The sequence below is a fragment of the Salvelinus sp. IW2-2015 genome, linkage group LG1, assembly GCF_002910315.2.
Source record: "Salvelinus sp. IW2-2015 linkage group LG1, ASM291031v2, whole genome shotgun sequence".
NCBI lineage: Eukaryota > Metazoa > Chordata > Actinopteri > Salmoniformes > Salmonidae > Salvelinus > Salvelinus sp. IW2-2015.
Window position 1 is genome coordinate 52,548,423 of NC_036838.1, and position 27,598 is coordinate 52,576,020.

Below are 27,598 nucleotides of genomic sequence, written 5' to 3' on the forward strand. Positions count from 1 at the left end.
GCATGCACAGCAGATGTTGAACTATATCTATTCTTAAAGCGGCAGGTAGCCTAGTGGTTAGAGCATTGGGCCAGTAACCGTAGGGTTGAAATATCGAATTGACAAGGTAAAAATCTGTCGTTCTGCCCCTGAACAAGGCCACTGTTCCTAGGCCATCGTTGAAAATAAGAATTTGTTCTTAACTGACTTGCCTAGTTAAGTAAAATTTAAAAAAGCTGCAAGATTTAACTTTTTGGGGACCCAACCAAATTCACAAAGAAATGTGAGTTAAGGTGCATTCGGAAAGTATTCAGACCCCTTGACTTTTTCCACATTTTGTTACGTTACAGCATTATTCTAAAATGGATTAAATAGTTTTGTTTCTCTCATCAATCTACACACAATACCCCATAAAGACAAAGCAAAAACAGGTTTAGAGATATTTGCACATGTATATAAAAAAAACATGAAATATTAAATTTACATAAGTATTCAGACCCTTTATTCAGAACTTTGTTGAAGCACCTTTGGCAGCGATTACAGCCTTGGGTCTTCTTGGGTATCATGCTACAAGATTGGCACACCTATACTCAAGTAAAAGTCACCCAGTAAAATACTACTGTAGTAAAAGTATCTGGTTTTAAATATACTTAAGAATCAAAAGTAATAGTACATGCTAAATTATACTTAAGTATCTAAAGTGAAAGTAAATGCAAAAAAGTCATGTTAACAACGGCCGTTATGGTCGCTCGTCACTAAAGCGCTGCATATTTTATTACATTATTTTAAAAAGGAACTCTTAAACAACAAACTCAAGACTGACTAACAATGCCGAGTACCCAAGGAGGTAAGGTAAACGGCGCTTCTCAGACTTCTTCCCCTACAGTTAAGTGTCAGAAGACCGCCCTCAGCACTGAAACTAAGGCCTTCATAGCTGGCGCAATTTCTGAGGCGTTAGCCAAGCAACAGAACTCTCTCAAGGATATGCTACAACGGGTGTTAGCTGAGGCGGTGGAACCACTCAACAGAAAACATCAAGAGACTTTCGCGGCTGTTGAAGCTATTACAATCGACGTTGAGAGGATGAAAGTGATTGACAATCTGCCTACTAAAGTGGACAATCTGCAAGGTGAAAATAGGGAAAGCAAACGGAAAATCAACGACTGTTCTTCACAACTGGAGAAGATGCAGCTCAAGATGGCAGAAAAGGGCGGACTGCTCACGTCGCTCAAATGTAAGATTAATTTATTCAAAAGAAGGAGACGAGACTGACGATCCCATTGAATTCCTACAGATCCCTAAATGGATCCCATCAATATCTCACAAAGTTGAAATAGAAAGAGCCCATCGCATCTACTCGGGACCTGGAACTAGTAATGCTTCAGACAGACCCGAGGACACTGATCTTCAAGGTCCACCGATACAACGACCACCAAGCCATTCTACAAGGAGCCAGAGCAGCAGAGTTCATTCACCATGACGGTACGGTTCTGCGGTTTTTCTACAGCACACACACCTCTCAACGCTGCAAAGTCTTCAACGAGGTCGGGAACAAACTCAGACTGAGAGGCATCCAGTCATTCCTCACCTATCCAGCAACGCTCCGGGCCACACACAGGGGAGAGTGTCTGTCATTCACAAGACGTCGAGGAGTTTGTGGCATCACTGGGCGAGGACAACCACGAGCACTGCAGTGAGCACCACGCCACTGGTCCTGTTGTGAGGAGGAAGACTCAACAACGGGGCCATGCAAGCACCGGGGAACCTATGGATTAAGTGAACTGGTCAATATACTTTTTCCACAACTCCAAGGAGTTTTGAGGAACATTTGATCTAATTAACTTTACTTGTGATCATTATGAACTTCGACAACGGAGCACCAGCAAGCTAGCTAGCGAGAGAACTAGCTTTCCAGCTAGCTGGGTGATTGGGAAAGTAACGTTACAGCTAATAACGTTAGCAGCTAGCTAAGTAAGTCATCATCACAACTGTTAGCTAGCTAACCAATTATCTCTTCAGTAGTGTTCAGTATAACCTACATGTTGTTGAAAGTTTATTTAGCTTCTATAAACTAAAATTGTATTTTACAACTTAGTTACGTTTACAATGTCGTGTGATAACTTTGTCTGGTGGTAGCTGGCTAGCTAACTCGTCTCATGTTGCTATGACAACAACTGCGTAGCTAGAGAAGTCAACTATCGCCACTGAATTATTTAGCAAGTTAACGTAAACTCACTCACTTTTGTACATTGCCTTGGTCCGTACAATTGACCTTATTTTAGCGCCCCAAAAACGTAATACTTCCTGATCAACTGTAATGTCAATACCATTGTAAAGCACAATTTCTTCCCTTTCCAACAGAATTCATGCCGAGACCTCCACGCTGCCCGTTTCTGCATGATTGAAGAAGGCAATGAGCTCCTTCGGGTCTTTCTGAAAATGGCGGGTGGGGAAGCGAAACTAATGCGTGGTAGTGAGAAGGAGAGGAGATGTGTGGGAAAACGTCTTTTTTTCACTCAATCTGTCCAACTTATCACCTTATCGCCTCTAAAATGTAAATAAAACACTATAAAGAGTTTATATAATGTGTCATTACATACCTATTTGAAGGTTTGTGTCGAATTTGAATCGGGTTTTTAGGGCGGTGCTAAAGTGATCTTCAGAAGTAGACAGCGGCTTTGAGAGTGACGATCGCTTACAGTGATGATGCAAAAAAATAACTAGGTATCCCCCCCCTTAACTCATGAGAGAAGTGCTACACCTGGTAGAGAGAGATTGTAAGATAGAAATAGTTGCTTTATGCGTGCTGTACGTTAAGACATGACACGTCACGATGTAACGGAGGGTCAGTTTTTTTCAACTTTTTTCCAATACTATAGAGCCATTACCATGTCGATCAACGCTTGAATAGAAACGTAGTTCACACCCCAGATTTGGAAGTCAACACAGCCGCTACAGTCCCATTAGTTTTCTTTGCAGCCTCGTTTGAATGTCGCGTGTGCGCACATTTGTACGGAATGCGGTGAGTTTACGTTAGTTCTCCATGTTTGTGCTACGTTAAGACTTAATCATTCAGTCAATTGAGCATTTCTTGTCATTCTCATATCTCCTTTGTGCCAGTTAATGCAAGATATTTAGGAAATGGAGTGAGACATTCTGGGGAGGGTTTTAGTGATAGACACAGTTGCGTTCAGTCACAGGTCTAACATTGAGTGGAGAGGGCAGACTGTTGTGTCCTAACCTGTCAGGGAGGGGAGGGATTCTTTGTTTCAATTTTTCTGATACATTTTGCAGGGTTATTGGGGTGGAATGGCAATTTGAAGGGTTTTGTAATTTTATCAAACAATGGATATGTTTGTTTTTTTCTGGAATATCTGGTTTGCAATTATTTAGTTGACAAGTGAATAGTCATTTTCTAGCTATCATAAGTTACTTTTCTCCCCTTTTATCCATCAAACGAGGATTCAAATCACCACAGATGGATCATGGCAAATTTAGTGGTAATGTCCTGTAATCTGAAGGGTTCTAGTTAGCCAAATTAGATAATTAAATGTCTTGACGTATTACATAGGAATAAAGTCGACATTGCTCTATTGCAAAATACATATTTTAGAGGGTGATGTCCATAAAAATAATCAAAATCTAAAGGGGTGCTTTTTTTTTTTTTTACATAAACGCAATCTACCCCGTACAATTGAAAAACAATGATAAACAGGGCAGATTTACTTACATATGTTCCACTCTGTACGGAAGGAAAATAGCAGTTGTATCTATTTATGCTCCTAACTCATGACAAAGATTTTCTCCCTTCTGTAACCAGTAGCCTGATCAATTTATCGGATTATATGCTTATTATTGGAACTGACATGAATGCTATTATTGATTATAAGATTATCTGGACCTTCTCATAGCTCATCACAAGTGAATGCTTCCAATGCACTTAAACCATTTCTTAAAGATCTTAATGACTGCTGGAGATTTCATAATCCAACAACTAAGGACTATACATGCTTTTCTGCTAGATTTAAGACTTTCTCGAGAATTGACTATGTTTTAACATCTACTGATATTACAGGTATGGAATTTATAAAAACATTATCGTCCATTCTCTGATCATAATCCCATTCAAGATGCCGTCGCCTCGCTTCAAGTCCTTAGGAAACTATGCAGTCATTTTTAAAAATATATTATTTCTTACATTGTTAGCCAAGAAAATCTTAAGTGTTATTACATATGGCCGGGAAGAACTATTGGATATAAGAGCGACATCAACTTATCAACATTACGACCAGGAATACGACTTTCCCGAAGCGGAACCTTTGTTCGGACCTCCACCCTGAACATTGGATCTAATCCCAGAGGCCGACCCAAAACAACGTCGTCGCCACAGGAGAGGCAGACGGAGCGGCCTACTGGTCAGACTCAGAAGGCGAGCACACCACCCACCACTTCCGAGCAAATTAGTTGCCAATGTCCAGTCTCTAGACAACAAAGTGGACGAAATTAGAGCACAAGTTGCCTTCCAGAGAGACATCAGAGATTGTAACATTCTCTGTTTCACGGAAACATGGCTCACTCGGGATATGTTGTCAGAGTCGGTACAGCCCCCGGGTTTCTTCATGCGTCGCCCTGACAGAAACAAACATCTCTCTTGTAAGAAGAAGGGCGGGGGTGTATGCCTCATGATTAACGACTCTTGGTGTAATAATGACAACATACAGGAACTCAAGTCCTTTTGTTCAACTGACCTAGAATTCCTGACAATCAAATGCCGACCGCATTATCTCCCAAGAGAATTCTCTTCGATTATAGTCACAGCTGTGCATTCCCCCCCCCAAGCAGATACCTCGACGGCCCTGAAATAACTTCACTGGACTCTATGTAAACTAGAAACCACATATCCTGAGGCTGCATTTATTGTAGCTGGGGATTGTAACAAAGCTAATGGAGTCGCAATTCAACGGCCCAGACACGAGACGTATGTGGCAGGGTCTACAGGCAATTACAGACTACAAAAAGCAAACCAGCCACGTCACGAACACCGACGTCTTGCTTCCAGACAAGCTAAACACCTTTGTTGCCCGCTCTGAGGATAATACAGTGCCACCGATGCAGCCCGCTACTAAGGACTGTGGGACCCCCCTCTCCTTCTACGTGGCCGATGTGAGTAAGACATTTAAAACGTGTTAACCCTCGCAAGGCTGCTGGTCCAGACGGCATCCCTAGCCGTAGCGTCCCTAGCGTTCTCAGAGCATGCGCAGACCAGCTGGCTGGTGTGTTTACGGACATATTCAATCGCTCCCTATCCCAGTCTGCTGTCCCCACATGCTTCAAGATGGCCACCATTGTTCCTGTACCAAAGAAGGCAAAGATAACTGAACTAAATGACTATCATCCCGAAGCAACCACTTCTGTCATCATGAAGTGCTTTGAGAGACTAGTCAAGGATCATATTGTCCACAGACGATGCAATTCGCCATCACACTGCACATGGCCCATGTAAGAATGCTGTTCATTGACTACAGCTCAGCATTCAACACCATGGTACCCTCCAAGCTCATCATTAAGCTTAAGGCTCTGGGTCTCAACCCCGCAAACTAACTGCCCTCCAGGACACCTACAGCACCCGATGTCACAGGAAGGCCAAAAAGATCATCAAGGACAACAACCACCGAGCCACTGCCTGTTCACCCCGCTATCATCCAGAAGGCGAGGTCAGTACAGGTGCATCAAAGCTGGGACCGAGAGACTGAATAACAGCTTCTATCTCTAGGCCATCAGACTGTTAAACAGCCATCACTAACATAGAGAGGCTGCTGCCAACATACAGACCCAAATCACTGGCCACTTTAATAAAGGTATCACTAGTCACTTTAACAACTTCTTATGGCTGCAATCCCGTTAACGGGATGATATGACAACAGCCAGTGAAAGTGCAGGGCGCCAAATTCAAACATCAGAAATATCATAATTAAAATTCCTCAAACATACATGTATCTTATACCATTTTAAAGGTAATCTTGTTGTTAATCCCACCAAAGTGTCCGATTTTAAATTGGCTTTACAGCGAAAGCACCACAAACAATTATGGTAGGTCACCGCAAAATCACAGAAAAACACAGCTATTTTTCCAGCCAAAGACAGGAGTCACAAAAAGCAGAAATAGAGATAAAATTAATCACTAACCTTTGATGATCTTCATCAGATGACACTCATAGGACTTCATGTTACACAATACATATATGTTTTGTTCGATTAAGTTCCTATTTATATCCAAAAACCTCAGTTTACATTGGCGCCATGTTTAGAACTACCTCCAAAATATCCAGAGAAATTGCAGAGACCCACGTCAAATAACATAAATACTCATCATAAACTTTGAAAGATACATGTTTTACATAGAATTAAAGATACACTTGTTCTTAATGCAACCGCTGTGTCAGATTTCAAAAATCTTTATGGCAAAAGCACAATATTCAATAATCTGAGAACAGCGTTCAGCCACAAAAGGAAGCCATACAGTTACCCGCCAAATTGTGCAGTCAACAAAACTCATAAAAAGCATTATAAATCTTCACTTACCTTTGCTGATCTTCGTCGGAATGCACTCCCAGGAATCCCACTTCCACAAGAAATGTTCGTTTTGTTCGGTAATGTCCAAATAGCTACTTTTGTTAGCGCGTTTAGTACACAAATCCAAACGCTCGTGCAGGTCCAGGCAAACGTCGGACGAAAACTTCAAAAAGTTATATTACAGGTCGAATAAACTTGTCAAACTAAGTATAGAATTAATCTTTCGGATGTTGTTATCATAAATATTCAATAACGTTCCAACCGGAGAATTCCTTTGTGTCTATAGAAGTAATGGAACGCAAGTCGATATCATGTGGAATGCGCGTGACCAGGACCTGGCTCTCTGCCATACCACTGACTCAAACAGCTCCCATTCGGCTCAACATCACAGTAGAAGCTTCATTCAACATTCTACAGACTGTTGACATCTAGTGGAAGCCGTAGGAAGTGCATACAGATCCATATCCCACTGGGATTTCAATAGGCGATGAGTTGAAAATTGACCAACCTCAGATGTCTCACTTCCTGATTGGATTTCTTCTCAGGTTTTTGCCTGCCATATGAGTTCTGTTATACTCACAGACATAATTCAAACAGTTTTAGATACTTCAGATTGTTTTATATCCAATACTAATAATAATATGCATATATTAGCAACTATGACTGAGGAGCAGGCCATTTACTCTGGGCACCTCTGTGCACCTTTCATCCAAGCTACTCAATACTGCCCCTGCAGCCATAAGAAGTTAAATAATGCCACTTTAACCATGTTTACATATCCTACATTACTCATCTCATATGTACAGTTGAAGTTGGAAGTTTACATACACTTAGATTGGAGTCATTAAAACTTGTTTTTCAACCACTCCACAACTTTCTTGTTAACAAACTATAGTTTTGGAAAGTCGGTTAGGACATCTACTTTGTGCTTGACACAAGACATTTTACCAACAATTGTTTACAGACAGATTATTTCACTTATAGTTCCCTGTATCACAATACCAGTGGGTCAGAAGTTAACATACACTAAGTTGACTGTACCTTTAAACAGCTTGGAAAATTCCAGAAAATTATGTCACGGCTTTAGAAGCTTCTGATAGGCTAATTGACATAATTTGAGTCAATTGGAGGTGTACCTGTGGATGTATTTCAAGGCCTACCTTCAAACTCAGTGCCTCTTTGTTTGACATCAAAAATCAAAAGAATTCAGCCAAGACCTCAGAAAAATATTTTTAGACCTCCACTGCAGGAGGTGTGCTGTGCTGCAGGAGGGACTGGTGCTCTTCACAAAATAGATGGCATCTTGAGGAAGGAAAATTATGAGGATATATTGAAGCAACATCTCAATACATCAGTCAGGAAGTTAAAGCTTGGTCGCAAATGGTTCTTCCAAATGGACAACGACCCCAAGCATACTTCCAAATTTGTGGCAAAATGACTTAAGGAAAATAAAATCATGGTATTGGAGTGGCCATCACAAAGCCCTGACCTCAATCCTATAGAAAATGTGTAGGCAGAACTGAAAAAGAGTGTGCGAGCAAGGAGGCCTACAAACCTGACTCAGTTACAACAGCTCTGTCAGGAGGAATGGGCCAAAATTCACCAAACTTATTCTGGGAAGCTTGTGGAAAGCTACCCGAAACGTTATACCCAAGTTAAACAATTTAAAGGCAATGCTACCAAATACTAATTGAGTGTATGTAAACTTCTGACCCACTGGGAATGTGATGAAATAAATAAAAGCTGAAATAAATTATTCTCTCTAGTATTATTCTGACATTTCACATTCTTAAAATAAAGTGGTGATCCTAACTAACCTAAGACAGGGCATTTTTACTAGGATTAAATGTCAGGAATTGTGAAAAACTGAGTTTAAATGTATTTGGCTAAGGCGTTTGTAAACTTCCGACTTCAACTGTATTTCATACCATCTATTGCATCTTGCCTATGCGGCACGACCATCGCTCATCCATATATTTATATGTATATATTCTTATTCCATCCCTTTATTACATTTGTGTGTACAATGTAGTTGTTGTGAATTTGTTAGATTACTTGTTAGATATTACTGCACTGTCATAACTAGAAGCACAAGCATTTCACAACACTCGCATTTACATCCGCTAACCATGTGTATGTGACAAATACAATTTTATTTGATTTCTTTATACATTTCAAATCTTCCCAATGAAAAAGCGTGCACTGAGATGGAGGTTGTCACGCTCTGGCCTTAGTTATCTTTGTTTTCTTTATTATTTTAGTTAGGTCAGGGTGTGACATGGGGGATGTATGTGTTTTGTATTGTCTAGGTTTTTTTTATGTTTATGGGGCAGTGTCTAGTCTAGGGGATTGTATGTCTATGGTTGCCTAGATTGGTTCTCAATTAGAGACAGCTGTCTATCGTTGTCTCTGATTGGGAGCCATATTTAGGCAGCCATAGTCATTAGGTAATTTGTGGGTGATTGTCTATGTCTATGTGTAAATTGCCAGTGTCTGCACTTATTTGTTTTGTATAGCTTCACGTTTGTTGTTTTGTAGTTTTGTTTAAGTGTTCTTCAGTACGTCGCTTAAATAAATAGATTATGTATTCACTTCACGCTGTGCCTTGGTCCTCTTCTCTTTCACGTTACGACGATCGTGACAGAGGTTTAATAATACTTTCCTACACAACTCTGACTTCATCTTTCAGTTTAGATCCAATGTAAAATAGTTTTGAGAAATAAGGAGGACTCAACTATGGTATGGTTAGCTGTTAAAGGTTTCATAAGAGGAAACACTACACATTTTTCATCTAATTTACAGAAAATCTGTGAATTGGAAAATCATTGTAAAATGCAGGAAGACTCTCTTAAAAATAACTATTCAACAGAGAGAGAAATTGAGCTAAGAACAATTACACAGGAACTTAATGACCTGTTGCGACATAGAGCAGAATTCATTATGTAAAGGGTGCGACAAAAACACTATTTTCAAGGGAATAGTTGAGCCACTTACTGTCACTTCAGATTAAACATGCTGAAACAAGATTAATACAGTTGATCAGATCTACTAGGGGATTGAAATCTGGATCCTACAGAAATAAATACAACTTTTAGAGCATATTATTCAGATTCATTCAGTTCCTCATACAGCTTTGATACTTCTGCTTGTCGGCAGTTCCTGGAGAACCTTACGTTGCCCAAACATTCTCAAGAATAAATCATTTTAATAGAGGAACCTGTCACTTTATCTGAACTGAAAGCTGCTCTTTTAAATAAGATAGATAAAAATTGCCTGGTATTGATGGAATACCTCCTGAACTCATTCTCAACTGTTGGGATGAGCTAGGAGCAGTTATTCTTCAATCTCTTAACATTGCTATTGAAAAAGTACAATTCCACAGAAACATCAATACAGCTATTATATCCCTAAGAAAGGAAAAGACCTCACAAATTGTGCTAATTTTCGGCCAATCAGTTTAATCGGAACATAAATGAAGATGTATGCCAAAGTTCTAGTCAAGAGATAGTTATTAACAAGCTCATACATCCTGAACAAACAGGGTTTATTAAGGATCGTCAGGCAGCCGATAACGTGTGCTGCCTGATTCATGTGCTTGCTGAGGCTTCCTATCTGGATACCCCGTGTGCTGTGCTATCATTAGATGCAGAGAAGCCTTTGACTGCTTAGAGTGGGAATATCTATGCCTTGTTCTGGAACATTTTGGTTTTGGGACCAGATTTATACAAATGTTTCGCACCATGTATCTGAATCATTATTCTATTATATCTACTGGCACTACCCATTCTAATCCATTTATCATACAACGACGACGTAAACAAGGCTGTCCCGCCTCCACTATGCTATTTGCTCACTCTTGAACCGCTGGCACAAAGCATACGTCAACATTAGGATTCCTCACATATCAAAATCAAACAAACTGAACAAGCAATTTCTCTGTATGCAGATGACATACTGCTCTACGTCGCAAACGCTCAGAAATCCCTCCAGCCAATAATGTCTATTTTCAGATCAACTGGTCTAAATCAGCTCTACTACCTCTTAACTCAGCTATGGGAAGCGTGCAACTACCACCCATGATCCCAGTGAAGAAACAAATCACATACTTAGGCATTACCATATCCCCATCTATTCACACTACTAGCAGGAAGAACTACTTAGAAACCTTTCAAAAGATCCAAAAATACATAAAGAGATGGTCTGATATGGCCACTTCTTTGCATGCTAGAATCTCAATTATCAAAATGAATGTCCTTCCTCATATCAATTTTATGAGTTCTATGTTACCACTGCCTTCTCCTATAGACCATTGGTCTAAACTTTACTCTGTCATAAAGAAGTTCATTTGGGGGAGAAAGTGACCACAGATTAAATATGCAACACTACAGAGAACAAAAGCATTAGGTGGACTTTCAGTTCCAAATAATTTTCTTCTATCATTCCAAATTCATTTCCTGAAAACCTGGATAAACCCAGAGGCTTTCGTTCCTTGGCGTGCTATTGGCGTCAATAGTTTCACCAATTACATTACAAGATGTATTATTTTCTGGATTGACTCCTAGAAAATGTGCATTATTGTTTGGACCCATTATAGCACACTCAGTAAATGTGTGGAAAGCTACAAAGAAGCATATGAGATCTAATCTTAAATTGCATTCATACTCGCCAATATGGCGTAATAAATAATAATTATTGTGTAAGAAACCCTTTATATCAGATTCTTGGTCTAAGAAGGGTATGTATACTTTCAAAGACATATTCAATTTGAATGGACTCCTCAGTATCCAGGAAAACCGCCAGTGTTTTAATGTCCAGGTTCATCATTTTGTCTTTACCTTCAACTCCGCCTATCCATGCGAGCCTATGGGGTCCCCTGGGGAGCAGAACTAGTCTATCCATGCAGCCTATGGGGTCCCCTGGGGAGCAGAACTAGTCTATCCATGCAGCCTATGGGGTCCCCTGGGGAGCAGAACTAGCAGTACATCCATTGGTCAAACTTTTAAATGGACATGTGCCCCTCAAAAGCAGTGGAGAGAGAGAGAGAGAGCGAGAGAGTAGTGGGGGAATGGCTCGGGGTAAAGGAGACACCGGAGCTCCCCTAGGGGGTGTGGCAGGAGCAGATGTGACAATTACACCCCCCCCCCCCCCCCCTTGTCAGGGTGTGAGGTATGGAAATCCTTTTGACCTGGAGTGTAGACTGGAGCACGGCAACGGTTAGCTCGGGATTGGGTCTTGGCAGAGGCATAAAGAACAGACCGGTTCCTCCTCCAGGTGCAATGACAACGACGCCTGTGGTTCTGGACTGAGTTACCGTTAGATGGAGGAAGGCCAGTGATGAAGTCCTGAGCTATGTGTGACCAGGGGCGACTGGGTATGGGAAGAGGGCAAAGCCGACCAGACGTAGGTTTGATGGACGTTTTGTTCCGGGCACAGACCGAGCAGGCTGAGATGAATTCCCGAGCGTCTCTCACCATGGTGGGCCACCAAAATCGCTGCCGCAGGAAGGCGACAGTCCGGTTCATGCCAGGGTGACAGGTGAGGTGAGTAGCATGGGCCAGCTGAAGAATTTCAGAGAAAACTGAATCTGGCACAAACAGAGCCTTACAAGAACCGTTTCCTGGATCAGACTGGTTCAGCTGAGCCTGACGAACACAGGACTCGATCTCCCAGGAGACAGCAGCAACGATGCAGGAGGATGGCATGATGGTTTCTGGCTCGGTACCTGTGTTGTCTGCGGTGAACTGACGGGAGAAGGCGTCAGGCTTGGTATTGTTAGATCTGGGACGAGAAAGGTTATACAACCTGCTACTGGGGAGGGGAGCTCCAGGCTGGAGGTCAATAGCACAGTCATACGAGCGATGAGGGTGCAGAGACGGGGTGTGGTATTTACAGAACACAGGAGGTAAACTGTGATAATCTGGAGGAACAGAAGACAGGTCCGGGGGTTCTGGAATGGACTGGGGTGCAGACAAGGCAGGAGGAAGGACAGAATGGAGACAATTGGAATGACAAAATGTACTCCGAGTAGTTACCCTCCCGGTGGTCCGGTCAATCTGTGGGTTGTGTAGTTTTAACCATGGATGGCCCAGAACCAGAGGAGAATAGGGACTGTCGATTATGTGGAAACTGATTTTTTTCTTGGTGATTACCAGAGAGACGCTGGATGACTGGAACGGTTTTCTCACAGACACGGGAGAGAAGCTTACCATTGAGAGCGTAGGCATCGAGAGGTGAATTAAGTGGAACAGTGTCCAGGCCCAACTGGTTGACAACACCTCGGTCCAAAAAGCTCTCGTCGGCACCTGAATCTATAAGAGCAGCGAGAGGAAAAGCCTGACTCTGCCACACAAGGTTGGCCTCAAACAGGGGTCTGGGAGAAGATGGGCAGGCGATTTGACCCAATAGTATTTTCCCCATATCGCCTGAGCCTCTTCTAACTGGATGCAGGGAACAAGTGGAAACCAGGTGACCAACCTGGCCACAGTATAGACAGCTCCTAGTATCGACACGCCGCTGCCTCTCCTCCGGAGATAGACGGGTCATGCCGAGCTGCATGGGTTCCGGTTCAGAACATGCCTGGGGTTGGGATACAGTCAGAGGAAAATAACTAGGCACTGAAGCAGATGTTAAGGAACTTGCAACCTTAACTACTCTCTCCCTCCGCCGCTCCCGGAGATGGTTGTCAATGCGGATAGTGAGAGAAATTAGTTAATCGAGATCAAGCTCCTCCCTGGACACCAACTCGTCCTTTAGGGTCTCAGTGAGTGAGTTCCGGAATGCTCCTTGAAGAGCCTCCTCATCCCAGCCGCTCCCTGCTGCGAGGGTGCTGAATTCACATGCCATTTCAGCAACACTCTGGGAGCCTTGATGGAGGGACAGGAGTCGTTTAGCAGCGTACTTTCCACAAACCGTGTGGTCTAAAACCTTTCTCATCTCCTCCGCGAATCTATTATAGGAGAAGCAAATGGGTGACTGTCTCTCCCACACAGCAGTGACCCAGGAAAGTGCTGCTCCACAGAGGCAACTAGTCAAAAACGAAATCTTGGCTCGTTCACGAGAATAAGAGTAGGGCTGTTGCTCAAATACTAGTGAACATTGTACCAAAAAGGCTCTGCAGGTTCCGAGATTACCATCGTAGCGCTCTGGAGTAGGAACAAACGGCTCCCGGGGCGGAGAGGAGGGACAGGTTGTGAGCTTTGGGCGAAGGTTTGACTCTGTAGGACAGACAGGTTCCGTGAAAACTCATTGATAGTCTCCAGAAGGGTTTTAAGAGCTTGGTCATGTTGATTGAGGGTAAACAGGTCTGGAGGGGAATCCAAGGGAGTGGTGGTATGGTGAGTCCAGAACAGGGTAGCACGGTGGTGAGATGTGGAACAGGAGACAGGAGCCAGAGTCAGGGCGGCAAAACTGCAGTGAGGATAAACAGCGTCAAGCAGGGAAACAGACACAGCAGGGTAACAGGGTCTTGAATAATAATAATGGCTAGAAGCATAAACTAACTGAGCAGAGATTACGATCTGGCAGAGTGGAAGAACTGAGTATTTGTAGAGGTCTTGATAATGGAACGAGTTGTAGCTGGTAGGGATCTGCTCTGACTCCAGCACACCTGTCTCCYGGTGMGGGGGGGGGGGGGGGGGGCAGGAGCAGATGTGACAGGACCAAGGTGTCCACTCTGGACACATGGAAAAAAGCAACAGTTTACATTTCTGAACACTTAACCAACGGGCCTTTACATCCATGAATGTGTATCAGTAATTTGTGACTATTTCTGAGGCTATATGATATATTGTTCAGCAGATTTACTATGTAATGTTAATTTATTTGTTTTTATCCCATGATTTATTTGACATGCTATCAGATTGCCGGTGAGGGGTGGGAGGGATTTTATACGTTATAAATTAATAATGTGTATGAATCCTATGAATTGAAATAATAAAAACTAGAAAGTAAATGCTATAAATAATTTCAAATTCCTTATATTATGCAAACCAGATGGCACAATTGTCTTGTTTTTAAAATTTATGGATAGGTATGGGCACACTCCAACACTCAGACATAATTTACAAACAAAGCATTAGTGTTTAGTGAGTCCACCAGATTAGAGGCAGTAGAGATGACCAGTGTTGGCTTGATAAGTGCATGAATTGGACCATTTTCCTGTCCTGCTAAGCAGTCAAAATGTAACTAGTACTTTTGGGTGTCAGGGAAAATGTATGGGAGTAGAAAGTATATATTTTCTTGAGGAATGTAGTGGAGTAAAAGTAGGCTTGAAAGTTGTCAAAAATATAAATAGTAAAATAAAGTACAGATACTCAAAAAAACGATTTAAGTAGTACTTCAAATTATTTTCGCTTAGTTTCTTTATACCACTGACTGTGGGAAGGTCAACATTTTTAAATGGTAATTACTTCTACTTGACATTATCATTCACCTGACGACAGGACAAGACGTGATTTTGTTTTTTGCTAACATATGATGGGGGTTCCCTGGGTCGCCGGTTTGCCTGAGCGGGGATCCATGAGCAAGAAAAGTTTTTAAAAATCCCTGCATTATAACATGAATAAATCAACAGAGAGGAAGACCCTGTTTGAATACTCTTAAAAAGCAGCCCTCATCACTCCTTTCCTTTATCTGAAATAAGGATGGGTCGAAGCTATAGAGGTATGGCTCGGGAAAATGTCCCCTTTATCACACAATATGAAATGTCTATACTAAAATCAACATTCAAGATCTTCAAGTTTATATCAGAAAGTTGGTTTTAGGGATGCAGTCAGCCTCTAGTAACGTGTCTGGGTACCAGTCTTTTTTGCTAACATTCTGATATGTGACAAAAGACAGGAGCGGCAGGGAGTGTAACGTAATAAATGAACAGATGGCAACCAGGCTAAGCCTCTAGCGCTGTAAATTCTTCACCACAGGTGTGATCTGGGAAAACCAGAATTTAAATGTCGCGTAAATTCTTCAAATTCTGCATTACCTGTTATGTTACCCGAGTAGGTCCACGAGCGATTACCACAGATGGAAGTGGCCAACACCCGCGCTATGTTAATCTGCTTCTTTACTGGACAACCCACTGACGACATAACCCCGCCAAACTCGAACATGAACAAAACCTCCACTGCATCTATTTGAGCACCTTGATCAGAGAGAGATTCAATCAGGCATGGTAAATCAACACGTTTCGGCTTGTTTCTTTTGAATGACGACATTTTTTACAACTAGCATCTCAGTAGTTTGAAATGGATTATCAGCGCTGTATTACCTCATGTCCTTTGAGAATACTTTGCCTTTTTAATCTGGTGAGTAGCCTAGCCAACCGTATGTTTTACTGATGCGATTGGGTTTAGTTTATGTAGACCTAATGTAATTGTATTTTTAATGAGGAGGATGATGAGACCTAGACAATTATGATGACTACATGTTTATGATTATTGTTTTAGACGATGATGGTGGTTTATTATCATTTGTTATTATGATTGTTGTTATTGGTGTTTTTATTTGTGTTTAAAATAAATATTTTATAGTTACAATTACAGTAGTCTGTCACATTTGACATTGTTATAAATTGCAGTGTAACCATTATTCTTAAATGTAACACTAGTCTCTCTTGGTTGATACATGTTTTAATAATGGAAAATAGCCTGCAGGTAAGTGAACAAGAAAGAAATGACTAGGTAGCCACTGCTCTTACAGGAACAGAAACCTTTTTAACCATAACCCCAGCGAGGCCTGATGGTAATTGGTCCTATACTGCCAGTAAAAAGTCATTCTGGTATTGTACATAGTTATATGTAGAGCAGGTCATCCACTGAAATCAAGAATCCTCTCATAACATGTTAGTTAACATGAGGGGGTTAGTTTATTGACTGTTTATAAAGCTTATCAATCTGAAAGAACTGTTCATATAAGAGTTTAGATTGTGTCGTTGTTATTTTGTGCTTAACAAACAACCTAACTTATGACAGCACTATTATTGATTTGGCCTAATGTTGTTTTGATTGCCAGTAGCCTACAGCCATAATAAGCTTAATATGTGACAACATGAACTTGAATGTGGAGCTCAAGTTGACCCTTTGGAATTTGTCCACTTAGTCAAACAATCTTTCCCAATAGGGAGATAATACTATACTATTACTACAAATAATAATAATAACTAGTATTATAATACTATTCATTTTTTTGTTTTGTATAATTGTTTTTACCAATAATTTGTTGGTTTGTTTGTGTGGGTGGTTTTGCCAGGTATTTGTTGGTACATTCTGTCACATTGGTCACTGTTTTCTGAACTGGATACTGCTCTGTGGTTTTGAGAGGAACTGTAGGTGTCCTGTAGATAAGTGTGAGGTGGCCTTGGCATTTCCATCGTGCAATCGTGCATGCAATGTTCGTCATAGCTGACGTTCACTCTGGGAACTGAAATATCCTGTTGTTGCGAAATAAAATAATGATTATTCTAATGAAAAATATTCTCCCTCTCTCTCTCTCTCTCTCTCTCTCTCTCTCAGGTTTGCTCTGTGTTGTTGTCTAGCTGTCCTCGTACCTGTGACTCAGGTAAAGTAATCAGCTTCCCCCCTGATCTAGAGTGTAAAAATGTGGTGAAAGATTATACTTGTCTCACAGTAGTTACGTGTCCATCTAATTGGCAACATATCTTCATGCGAATATTCTGAAATCCACATAAAAACAACATGCGCATTTTCCCACCTGAGATGTTTCCATCAAATTGACCAGTTGCGGATAAAAGGCTGTGCGTGATGACGCGATGCATATAAAAATTACTTTTGTGGTTAAATTCTCATGTACCAAATAAAGAATACAAGTTAAATGGGTTTCCATCGAATTTTCAACTCTACTATTGGTTTTGTAAAAATAAATGACTGATGGTTTTGTTAAAAAAAATGTTTAGCCTTATATTGCAAATATATAGGCCTAAAACCGAGACAATAAAAATACACAGTGGCAGAATAAATTCAACCACACATTTGTTTCCTTCCAAAACCGGAAAGTCCACAAAACAAATTGCATGTACAAACAGTTACATGACCTGCAGCATGGTCAATCAATGTAATGTTTCAAGCATTTTCGGAATACTAAGGAACTATTGATTTAGAACCACCGAGTTCAGTCGCAAAGAAAACAGGAGCTGCCTCCACTATTCCAGAACCATTTCAACTTCAACATTTCAACGTCATCTAATTACCAATGCTTAGTCTAATACAGTGAAAACTAAAACATACCAAAAACGATTTAGTCCAATCAACGTAAGATTCATATGATGTGGCTGTCCATGGTACTGATTTCTGTGTGCAAATATGTGTGTGCGTGCAAGTAGAAAAAAAACATGTTGACTCACTCTACTTGTAGAGAAACGCCAACGCCATCCTTCTCTTTCATGTTGACTAAACGGTCTATGACTCTGTCATACAGTACACGCGTTTTAGTTTTGTTGTCCTAGGCTACCTGGCTAAAATACTTGCTCGCCTAACTTACTTTCATAGGAAAGATAAGCCAGGCCAGGTAGTTATTAACATTAGCATACTACATCCACTGTAACTACATGTTGAACTTCCATCCTCTCAGTCCAGGGGCACAATGTATGAATTTATGGTTGGATCAGAATCGCCATTATAATCATTTGAGAAGTACAACCACAAGTCCACAGAAGAACAAATCATTGTGTGACTCCTAAGTTTATTTCCATATGATGGTTATGCACGTTACTCGCATAAAAAGGTTGGATGGAAACGTGGTTACTGATACATGGTGAATTTACTTCATGCTTTCATTATGTAAAATCTTTTTTAACCATTCAGTAATTGAAAATTGATTCAACACTGTCAGAAACTGCCACTTCAGAGCCTGTGATGAAACGTCATGGCACAGGAAGTAGCTGAGCACATGCAGGTAACTGCCAAAATAAAGGAAACACCAACATAAAGCGTTTTAAGGGTGTTGGGCCACCACCAGCCCCAAGACAGCTTCAATCTACAGTGGGGAGAACAAGTATTTGATACACTGCCGATTTTGCAGGTTTTCCTACTTACAAAGCATGTAGAGGTCTGTAATTTTTATCATAGGTACACTTCAACTGTGAGAGACGGAATCTAAAACACAAATCCAGAAAATCACATTGTATGATTTTTAAATAATTAATTTGCATTTTATTGCATGACATAAGTATTTGATCACCTACCAACCAGTAAGAATTCCGGCTCTCACAGCCCTGTTTAGTTTTTCTTTAAGAAGCCCTGCTGTTCTCCACTCATTACCTGTATTAACTGCACCTGTTTGAACTCGTTACCTGTATAAAAGACACCTGTCCACACACTCAATCAAACAGACTCCAACTCTCCACAATGGCCAAGACCAGAGAGCTGTGTAAGGACATCAGGGATAAAATTGTAGACCTGCACAAGGCTGGGATGGGCTACAGGACAATAGGCAAGCAGCTTGGTAAGAAGGCAACAACTGTTGGCGCAATTATTAGAAAATGGAAGAAGTTCAAGATGATGGTCAATCACCCTCGGTCTGGGGCTCCATGCGAAATCTCACCTCATGGGGCATCAATGATCATGAGGAAGGTAAGGGATCAGCCAGAACTACACAGCAGGACCTGGTCAATGACCTGAAGAGAGCTGGGACCACAGTCTCAAAGAAAACCATTAGTAACACACTACGCCGTCATGGATTAAAATCCTGCAGCGCACGCAAGGTCCCCCTGCTCAAGCCAGCGCATGTCCAGGCCGTCTGAAGTTTGCAAATGACCATCTGGATGACCCAGAGGAGGAATGGGAGAAGGTCATGTGGTTGATGAGACAAAAATAGAGCTTTTTGGTCTAAACTCCACTCGCCGTGTTTGGAGGAAAAAGAAGGATGAGTACAACCCCAAGAACACCATCCCAACCGTGACGCATGGAGGTGGAAACATCATTCTTTGGGGATGCTTTTCTGCAAAGGGGACAGGACGACTGCACCGTATTGAGGGGAGGATGGATGGGGCCATGTATCGCAAGATCTTGGCCAACAACCTCCTTCCTCAGTAAGAGCATTGAAGATGGGTCGTGGCTGGGTCTTCCAGCATGACAACCACCCGAAACACACAGCCAGGGCAACTAAGGAGTGGCTCCGTAGAAGCATCTCAAGGTCCTGGAGTGGCCTAGCCAGTCTCCAGACCTGAACCCAATAGAAATCTTTGGAGGGAGCTGAAAGTCCGTATTGCCCAGCGACAGCCCCGAAACCTGAAGAAGGTCTGTATGGAGGAGTGGGCCAACATCCCTGCTGCAGTGTGTGCAAACCTGGTCAAGAACTACAGGAAACGTATGATCTCTGTAATTGCAAACAAAGGTTTCTGTACCAAATATTAAGTTCTGCTTTTCTGATTGTATTCAAATACTTATGTCATGCAATAAAATGCAAATGAATTACTTAAAAATCATACAATGTGATTTTCTGGATTTTTGTTTTAGAGTCCGTCTCTCACAGTTGAAGTGTACCTATGATAAAAATGACAGACCTCTACATGCTTTGTAAGTAGGAAAACCTGCAAAATCGGCAGTGTATCAAATACTTGTTCTCCCCACTGTACCTTGGCATAGATTTTAAAAGGGTCTGGAACTCTATTGGAAGGATGCGACACCATTCTTCCACGAGAAATTCCATAATTTGGTGTTTTGTTGATGGGGGTGTAAAACGCTGTCTCATCCCATAATCAAATCAAATTTTATTGGTCACATACACATATTTAGCAGATATTATTGAGGGTGTAGCGAAATGCTTGCGTTTCTAGCTCCTGCGGTGCAGTAATATCTAACAATTCACAACAATACACACAGATCTAAAAGTAAAATAATGGAATTAAGAAATATATAAAAATTAGGACGAGCAATGTCGGAGTCCAGTCCGGAGTATAAATATATATATATGATGTGATGGAATGTATATTATGGACAGTATGTGGAAATAATATTTTGTGTATCTGTAGAATACGTAGAGTAGAATAGTACATACAGCAATAGTAGAATAGGATGGCATTGACTAGAATACAGTATATAAACACATATGAAATTAGTAATACAGCATGTAAACATTATTAAAGTGACCAGTGATTCCATGTCTATGTACATAGGGCAGCAGCCTCTAAGGTGCAGGGTTGAGTAACCGGGTGGTTGCCGGCAAGTGACTAAGTTCAGAGCAGGGTACTGTGTGGAGGCCGGCTAGTGAAGCCTATTTAACAGTCTGGTGGCCTTGAGATTGAAAAAAACCCACTTCTGTCTCTTGGTCCCAGTTTTGATGCAAGTAAACCCCCTATGCTCCTTTGAGACCCTGCTTTCAAAGTCACTGAGATCTCTTCTTCTAGCCATGGTAGCCAAAATAATGGTCAACTGGGCATTTTTATACATGACCCTAAGCATGATGGGATGTTAACTGATTAATTAACTCAGGAACCACACCTGTGTGGAAGCACCTGCTTTCAATACACTTTGTATCCCTCATTTACTCAAGTGTTTCCTTTATTTTAGCAGTTACCTGTAGTTTTCTGTGGTTTTCGTGGCATGTCATACTCTTTTTGGTCAGACAGAATCAGATACATGGACTACATATAGTAAGACAGAGGGGCGCTGTTTTGCTCAATCAGATGCTTTTTCTGGTGCGAAATTTAAGGAAAGTTGGCGAGTGCACTGTTCGGATCAATGTTTTATATACTGTATACACTAGATGACTGACATTGGTTTGGATGTTGGAATAATTTTGGATAAACTTGCAAAGGTAACCAACTTTTCTGTCACCGGCCCTGTTTGTTTACTGTCTAACAGAGACCAATTTAAGTACTTACTCTTCAACTTCCTTTTTCGTCCTATGTTGTTGCACAAACCACAAAACACTCCCTTATGACACAGCTGCAATATGTAACTTTTTGGGCGACCACAACAAATTCACATAGAGTGTGAGTTATAGATCTGTCATTCTCATTGACAGCAAGTCTAAGAAGAGCTGGTCATGGGTGCACCTCAGCCACGCTCAAGGTACTAAATGATATCATAACCGCCATCGATAAAAGACAGTACTGTGCAGCCGTCTTCATCGACCTGGCCAATGCTTTCGACTCTGTCAATCACTGTATTCTTATCGGCAGATTCAATAGCCTTTTTTCTCAAATGACTGCCTCGCCTGGTTCACCAACTACTTCGCAGACAGAGTTCAGTGTGTCAAATCTGAGGGCCTGTTGTCCGGACCTCTGGCAGTCTCTATGGGGGTACCACAGGGTTCAATTCTCGGGCCGACTCTTTTCTCTGTATATATCAATGATGTCGCTCTTGCTGCGGGTGATTCCCTGATCCACCTCTATGCAGACGACACCATTCTGTATACTTCTGGCCCTTCTTTGGACACTGTGTTAACTAACCTCCAAACGAGCTTCAATGCCATACAACACTCCTTCCATGGCCTCCAACTGCTCTTAAACGCTAGTAAAACCAAATGCATGCTTTTCAACCGTTCGCTGCCCGCACCCACCCGCCGACTAGCATCACTACTCTGGACGGTTCTGACCTAGAATACGTGGACAACTACAAATACCTAGGTGTCTGGCTAGACGGTAAACTCTCCTTCCAGACTCATATCAAACATCTCCAATCCAAAATCAAATCTAGAATCAGATTTGTATTTCGCAACAAAGCCTCCTTCACTCAAACTTACCCTAGTAAAACTGACTATCCTACCGATCCTCGACTTCGTATCCAGTCATCTACAAAATAGCTTCCAATACTCTACTCAGCAAACTGGATGCAGTCTATCACAGTGCCATCCGTTTTGTTACCAAAGCCCCTTATACCACCCACCACTGCGACCTGTATGCTCTAGTCGGATGGCCCTCGCTACATATTTGTACTGGCTCCAGGTCATCTATAAGTCTATGCTAGGTAAAGCTCCGCCTTATCTCAGCTCACTGGTCACGATAACAACACCCATCCGTAGCACGAGCTCCAGCAGGTATATCTCACTGGTCATCCCCAAAGCCGCCAACACCTCCTTTGGCCGCCTTTCCTTCCAGTTCTCTGCTGCCAGTCACTGGAACGAATTGCAAAAATCGCTGAAGCTGGAGACCTACATTTCCCTCACTAACTTTAAACATCAGCTATCTGAGCAGCTAACCGATCGCTGCAGCTGTACATAGTCCATCTGTAAATAGCCCACCCAATCTACCTACCTCATCCCCATATTGTTTTTATTTACTTTTTTGCTCTTTTGCACACAAGTATTTCTACTTGCACATCATCATCTGCTCATCTATCCCTCCAGTGTTAATCTGCTAAATTGTAATTACTTTGCTACTATGGCCTATTTATTGCCTTACCTCCTCACGCCATTTGCACACACTGTATATAGACTTTCTTTTTTTTCTATTGTGTTATTGACTGTACGTTTGTTTATTCCATGTGTAACTCTGTGCTGTTGTTTGTGTCACACTGCTTTGCTTTATCTTGGCCAGGTCGCAGTTGTAAATGAGAACTTGTTCTCAACTAGCTTACCTGGTTAAATAAAGGTGAAATAAAAGTGGTAGATCTGTTCTATGTACGGCATTTCTATGCTTCCCGTTATTAAGTTTTGTTTTTGCGTCTTTTACTTTCGGTATTGTACACCAGCTTCAAACAGATAAAAATACAATATTTTGGGTTATTGAAAATATATTTCACAGCGGTTTAGATGGTACAATGATTCTCTACACTTTACTTGATTGTTTTGTCACAAACTGAAATTAGGCGAACTATTATAATTTTAGCAACCAGGAACTGGAAGAGCGATGTCTGCATATTGCATCTTTAAAAGGAAAGATTGGTTGTGGTTTGCAGGCAACTTCACATTCAGAACAGTCTTTGGGGAATAATTTATCTTCCATTCCTGGATCTTAACTTCAGTGAACCCATTGTACTTACTAAAGTGACAATGCATTGAGAGAGAGAAAGAGTTAGGGAAGGAATGAGTGTGTAATCGGGATGCTGATACATTATGTGAACACCTCTCTGTCATTTGTGTTTGTAGGCTTCATCATTAACAAGTGTAAGTGTGTCCCTTGTCCCGATGGCTACTACTGGTACAAGCTTAATGGCCGTCCTAAGTGTGACTTCTGTACTGAAGCCTGCTCAGGTAACTTTTAGAGTTAGGCATTACCTTGTGTTAGTTCATTCCTCTACACAATAGACATCATAACCATAATTTGTAGTTTAACTCAAGGTAACAATAGTTTCATATAAAATGCTGTCGTTATTTTACTTTAGTTGAATAGAGTGGATAAACATATTCAGAGCAAATGTCTCATTGATAATTTGTGTGTTTGTGTGTCTTGTCTTTGTTGGTGGGCAAAGTTGATCGGCACTTGACACAGGTGAAGGAATGCCACCGGGACTCAAACCGTGAGTGCCACTGTGACAGGGGATTTTTCTGTGCCAGCACTGCCCAATATACCTGCAGGAGGTGTAAACCGTGCGTTTCTGGCACCTTCTCCAACACAGCAAACCTAGCCATGTCCTGCAAACCCCACACAGTGTGAGTCCACAGCTACAGAACACTGGTACTGGGCACCACATGCACTGTACTGATTCACATGTTGTCTACCTATAAATATCTCAAATATGATGCTGTAGCTCCTTTTACTGGATTTGAGTCATTTGAAACTAACAATTGTACCCAAGGCCTACTTTTACAGTAAATGAAATGATTATTAGTACTAGTAGTATCGAACACTGTACTTTCTCATTTATATAAACAAGTTATCTCCTGGCTTCTCTCCTACCAGTTGTGGCCATAAGGGAATGACCATGGTAACAGAGGGCACTGCCTCTCAGGATCGTGTGTGTGCCCAGACTTCCCCCGCCTCCCCTACAACTACTGCACCTCCACCTGCTCATAGCTCAAAGATGTCCCTTCGTTCTGCTATATCCAGTGGGGTCAGCACCAACAGAGAACTCCTCATCACGAGATCCGCATCTCAACTGGTTTTGTCTCCTGAGGGTATGGCTCTTAGAAAAGCTTTCTCATACTTGAGTGAAATCCAAGCATTTCCTGCTCTGTTCCCTGGAGCGTTTTAACAAGCTTCACCAGTCAAGTACTAGAGGTCTTGTTGTCCCGTGACGTCACCCTGCCATTTAATCACACATGTTGTCTATTTATTCCAGACTATCCTACAGCCCCAATGTACAAATCTGTAGACCGTTCATCAGCCGTTCTCATCAGGTCCTCTCTGTTCCAAGCCAGGAGAGACCCCTCCATCTCCCTCCCAACAAAGCTCACCACCAGGAGAAAGCCCTGCAAGGTGGACAGTGACACCTCACCTGCAGAGTCTGCCTCTGCACCCCCCCTTACCACAAAAGACAATGGTATAGTTCTCAAAAGACTAGAGTATCCCCTATCTCAATTTCTACTAGATGTGACAATTCATCATTCTTTCAGAAATTAATTTGTAGTTGGTGTAGTCCCTTAAATGATCTGTTATATTCAGTGAAAGTAACATAACACTGACAGGTTCACCACTACAGCCTGCTTCTGTCTCTCTGTTCACCCCAGACTCACCTCATCTCCCAGTCCCAGCCTCTAGACAGAGCCCTCCCAGTCTCCCTTTGCTGCTGCTGATAGTTGTGCTCCTAGGGGTCACTCTGCTGCTGGTTGGTTACTTTGTGGGGTGTAGGAGGAGGTCACTGGAGTCCATGCACAAGTGGAAAGGTGAGAGAGTAAAGTGGTTAGATAACAAACACATATGCAGTGGTGCATGGAATTTTTATATAAGACACAGTAAGTAAATAAATACACTAGCAACAATTATTGACAAAGCGAACACTAACACCACCTATACTCCCCTGCAGGGGGAGACAGTGAAACATTGTGTGTATACATACGTGGAAAAACAATGTATTTTGATTACTATTATACTCAGTCTAAGACTTGACCACTTATAAAGATAATTTTGATTCCTTTAGGTCCAATATTTGGGAAATATGTGAGTACAGTACTTATTCTCTATTTGCATAAAGTTTAAATCAAACTACTGTCTATTGTTGCTAGAAGTATAAATGTTGACTTCTCTACCTTGGGACGACCAGATTTGTAAGGAAAGTCTAAGAGGGAGCTATAAAGCGTGGGAGTGCCAGCCTTGTCCTGCTGCCCTACAGACGGCTTCCTATAAGCAGGCCAAGCTGCCACAGGAGAGAATCCCACACCTGGAGGCCCAGCATCTTCTGGGGAGGGAGACTGGGGGAGATCCTAGACGGGAGGGTACAGGGTCGCAACCTCCAGGGGGCATGCAGAATGTCTCAGTAGACCCCTCTGGAGGAGAAAACATTAGCAACATAGTGGGTAGGTGTAGTGCATCACTCTGCACTGTTACTGATTTATTAAATGCATGAATGTCATATTATTACACTGTATCTTATGTTTGTGTGATGTGCAGACACATTTGGAGAGACATATTTTCTGCTACATTGTCCAATAACTAGGGCCTAGAGCCCTCAAACTCAACTCTGGGCCTCAAAACGCTGGAACTTTTTTTCATAGTTGCCCTTTAATCAGGGATTGATTTAGACCTGAGACACCAGGTGGATGCAATTCATTATCAGGTAGAATAGAAAACCAGCAGGCTCGGACCTCGTAGGGTAAGAGTTGATTACCCCTGGCCTATAGGGCCGGGAAAACTCAGGTCTGGAAAAATGTGACTCCATGTTCTGCGCAAGGAAGTGAGTTTTTTTTTCACATGCGTCCGAGTTCACATTACCCTTTCCAGTTATTTTCTTTGGCCGTGAGTTGAGACATACTTCTTCTAGTTTGAACTTCCTGTTAATGTTTCCCTGCCAAGAAACAGTAGCACCAGTGCAGTGCATACTTTAAATCAGGGTCAGAGGTTAATTTAGTGAGGATACAGGAAGCCAGAATCATGCATACAAAAACAGAAGCATATGCTGCTGAGTGATGCCAGCTTTTCACTTCCTCTCTGTCATATTGTTAATTTATTACACTACTAAGTCCACCAGGTTTTACATCAGCATTTACTGTGCATAATATATATGAATTTGTCACCTGTTTCAATAGTTTAATCTAATAATGTTTGTGCTTGTTGGTGTTTGATTCAGGGTCCATATACATCTACTCTCCAGGGACGGTTGTCCTGGGATCCAACAAATCAGAGAGGGAGGGGGATCAAGGGGAGAGTAGAGGAGAGGGCTGTCCCCTCACCAGCAAGCCCCAGCAGGAGTCCTCCTACCCCCTCCCTTGGGGCTCCGCTCTGGGGCCAGAGAGAATGAGTATGCCGAAAGATACCTGCAAAGAGCTGAGCTACCCTGTCCCAGCCACCAGCAATTGAAAACTAGAAAAAAATTGAAATTGAGGATTCATTTAGGGAAGAGTGTGAGGGGGAGCAAGTTCAGTCAATATCATACGATCTCTGGGAGAGTGGAGACTGAATATTATTTGCTACTGTAAAGACAGACTGAATTGCAAAATCCACAGGGGTCTATGGGCCTTCTATTATTAAAGAGTGACAACTTGTTTGAACTGTATGTTATGGTCTTACTTCACAGCAGCAGTACTGGGACAGTACCTAAGAGAGGAATGTGTGTTCTGTTTGATATGCGGTGATGACGCTGTGAGTTGGAGTTTCCCATGCTAGGGTACATCTTCACAATGGCGCCAGACAGTGTGAGAGCTGCCCTCAGCGTTCTGCTCAAATTAAACTGTATCAACCACAGAAACCATAAAGACAAGCACTTCATACGAGGTGTGAAGTAACTTCAATAACCATGATAGTTGGGGTGTAAAGAGCATACCATTTTCATTGTGAAGTTATACATGGACTGTCTGGGCAATTTATACTCAAACATAGCCATGTTCAGCATAGGGCATATTTTAATTTTAATCATTTTAATGACAGCATCACATGATGACAATTCTACAAGGCTACTGCCTTAATGTCCTCTTACAGGGATGAGCAATAATCATACAATTCTCTTTCAAAGAAAATTATCCACATTTGCAGACATGAAGCCGCATATAATTGCTATGT

At 41.8% G+C, this 27,598-nt stretch overlaps 1 protein-coding gene across 3 annotated transcripts; it reads left to right on the plus strand.

Annotated features, from left to right (window-relative positions):
- The first annotated feature begins 2,787 nt into the window (after positions 1-2,787).
- LOC111969783 (tumor necrosis factor receptor superfamily member 8) lies at positions 2,788-27,090 on the plus strand. 3 transcript variants are annotated; one of them, XM_070445632.1, is made up of 10 exons: positions 2,788-3,001; positions 17,058-17,103; positions 23,593-23,697; positions 23,916-24,096; positions 24,347-24,561; positions 24,726-24,926; positions 25,114-25,269; positions 25,524-25,543; positions 25,647-25,899; positions 26,670-27,090. In XM_070445632.1, the coding sequence occupies exons 1-10, from the start codon at positions 2,969-2,971 to the stop codon at positions 26,897-26,899; spliced, it is 1,440 nt and encodes a 479-aa protein (XP_070301733.1). In that variant the 5' UTR covers positions 2,788-2,968; the 3' UTR covers positions 26,900-27,090. The 3 variants fall into 3 exon arrangements, with proteins under 3 accessions (XP_070301733.1, XP_023851809.1, XP_023851818.1); XM_023996041.2 differs by lacking the exon at positions 2,788-3,001 and adding an exon at positions 15,647-15,851; XM_023996050.2 differs by lacking the exon at positions 2,788-3,001 and adding an exon at positions 15,647-15,851 and having other exon boundaries at positions 24,801-24,926.
- Positions 27,091-27,598: the final 508 nt, after the last annotated feature.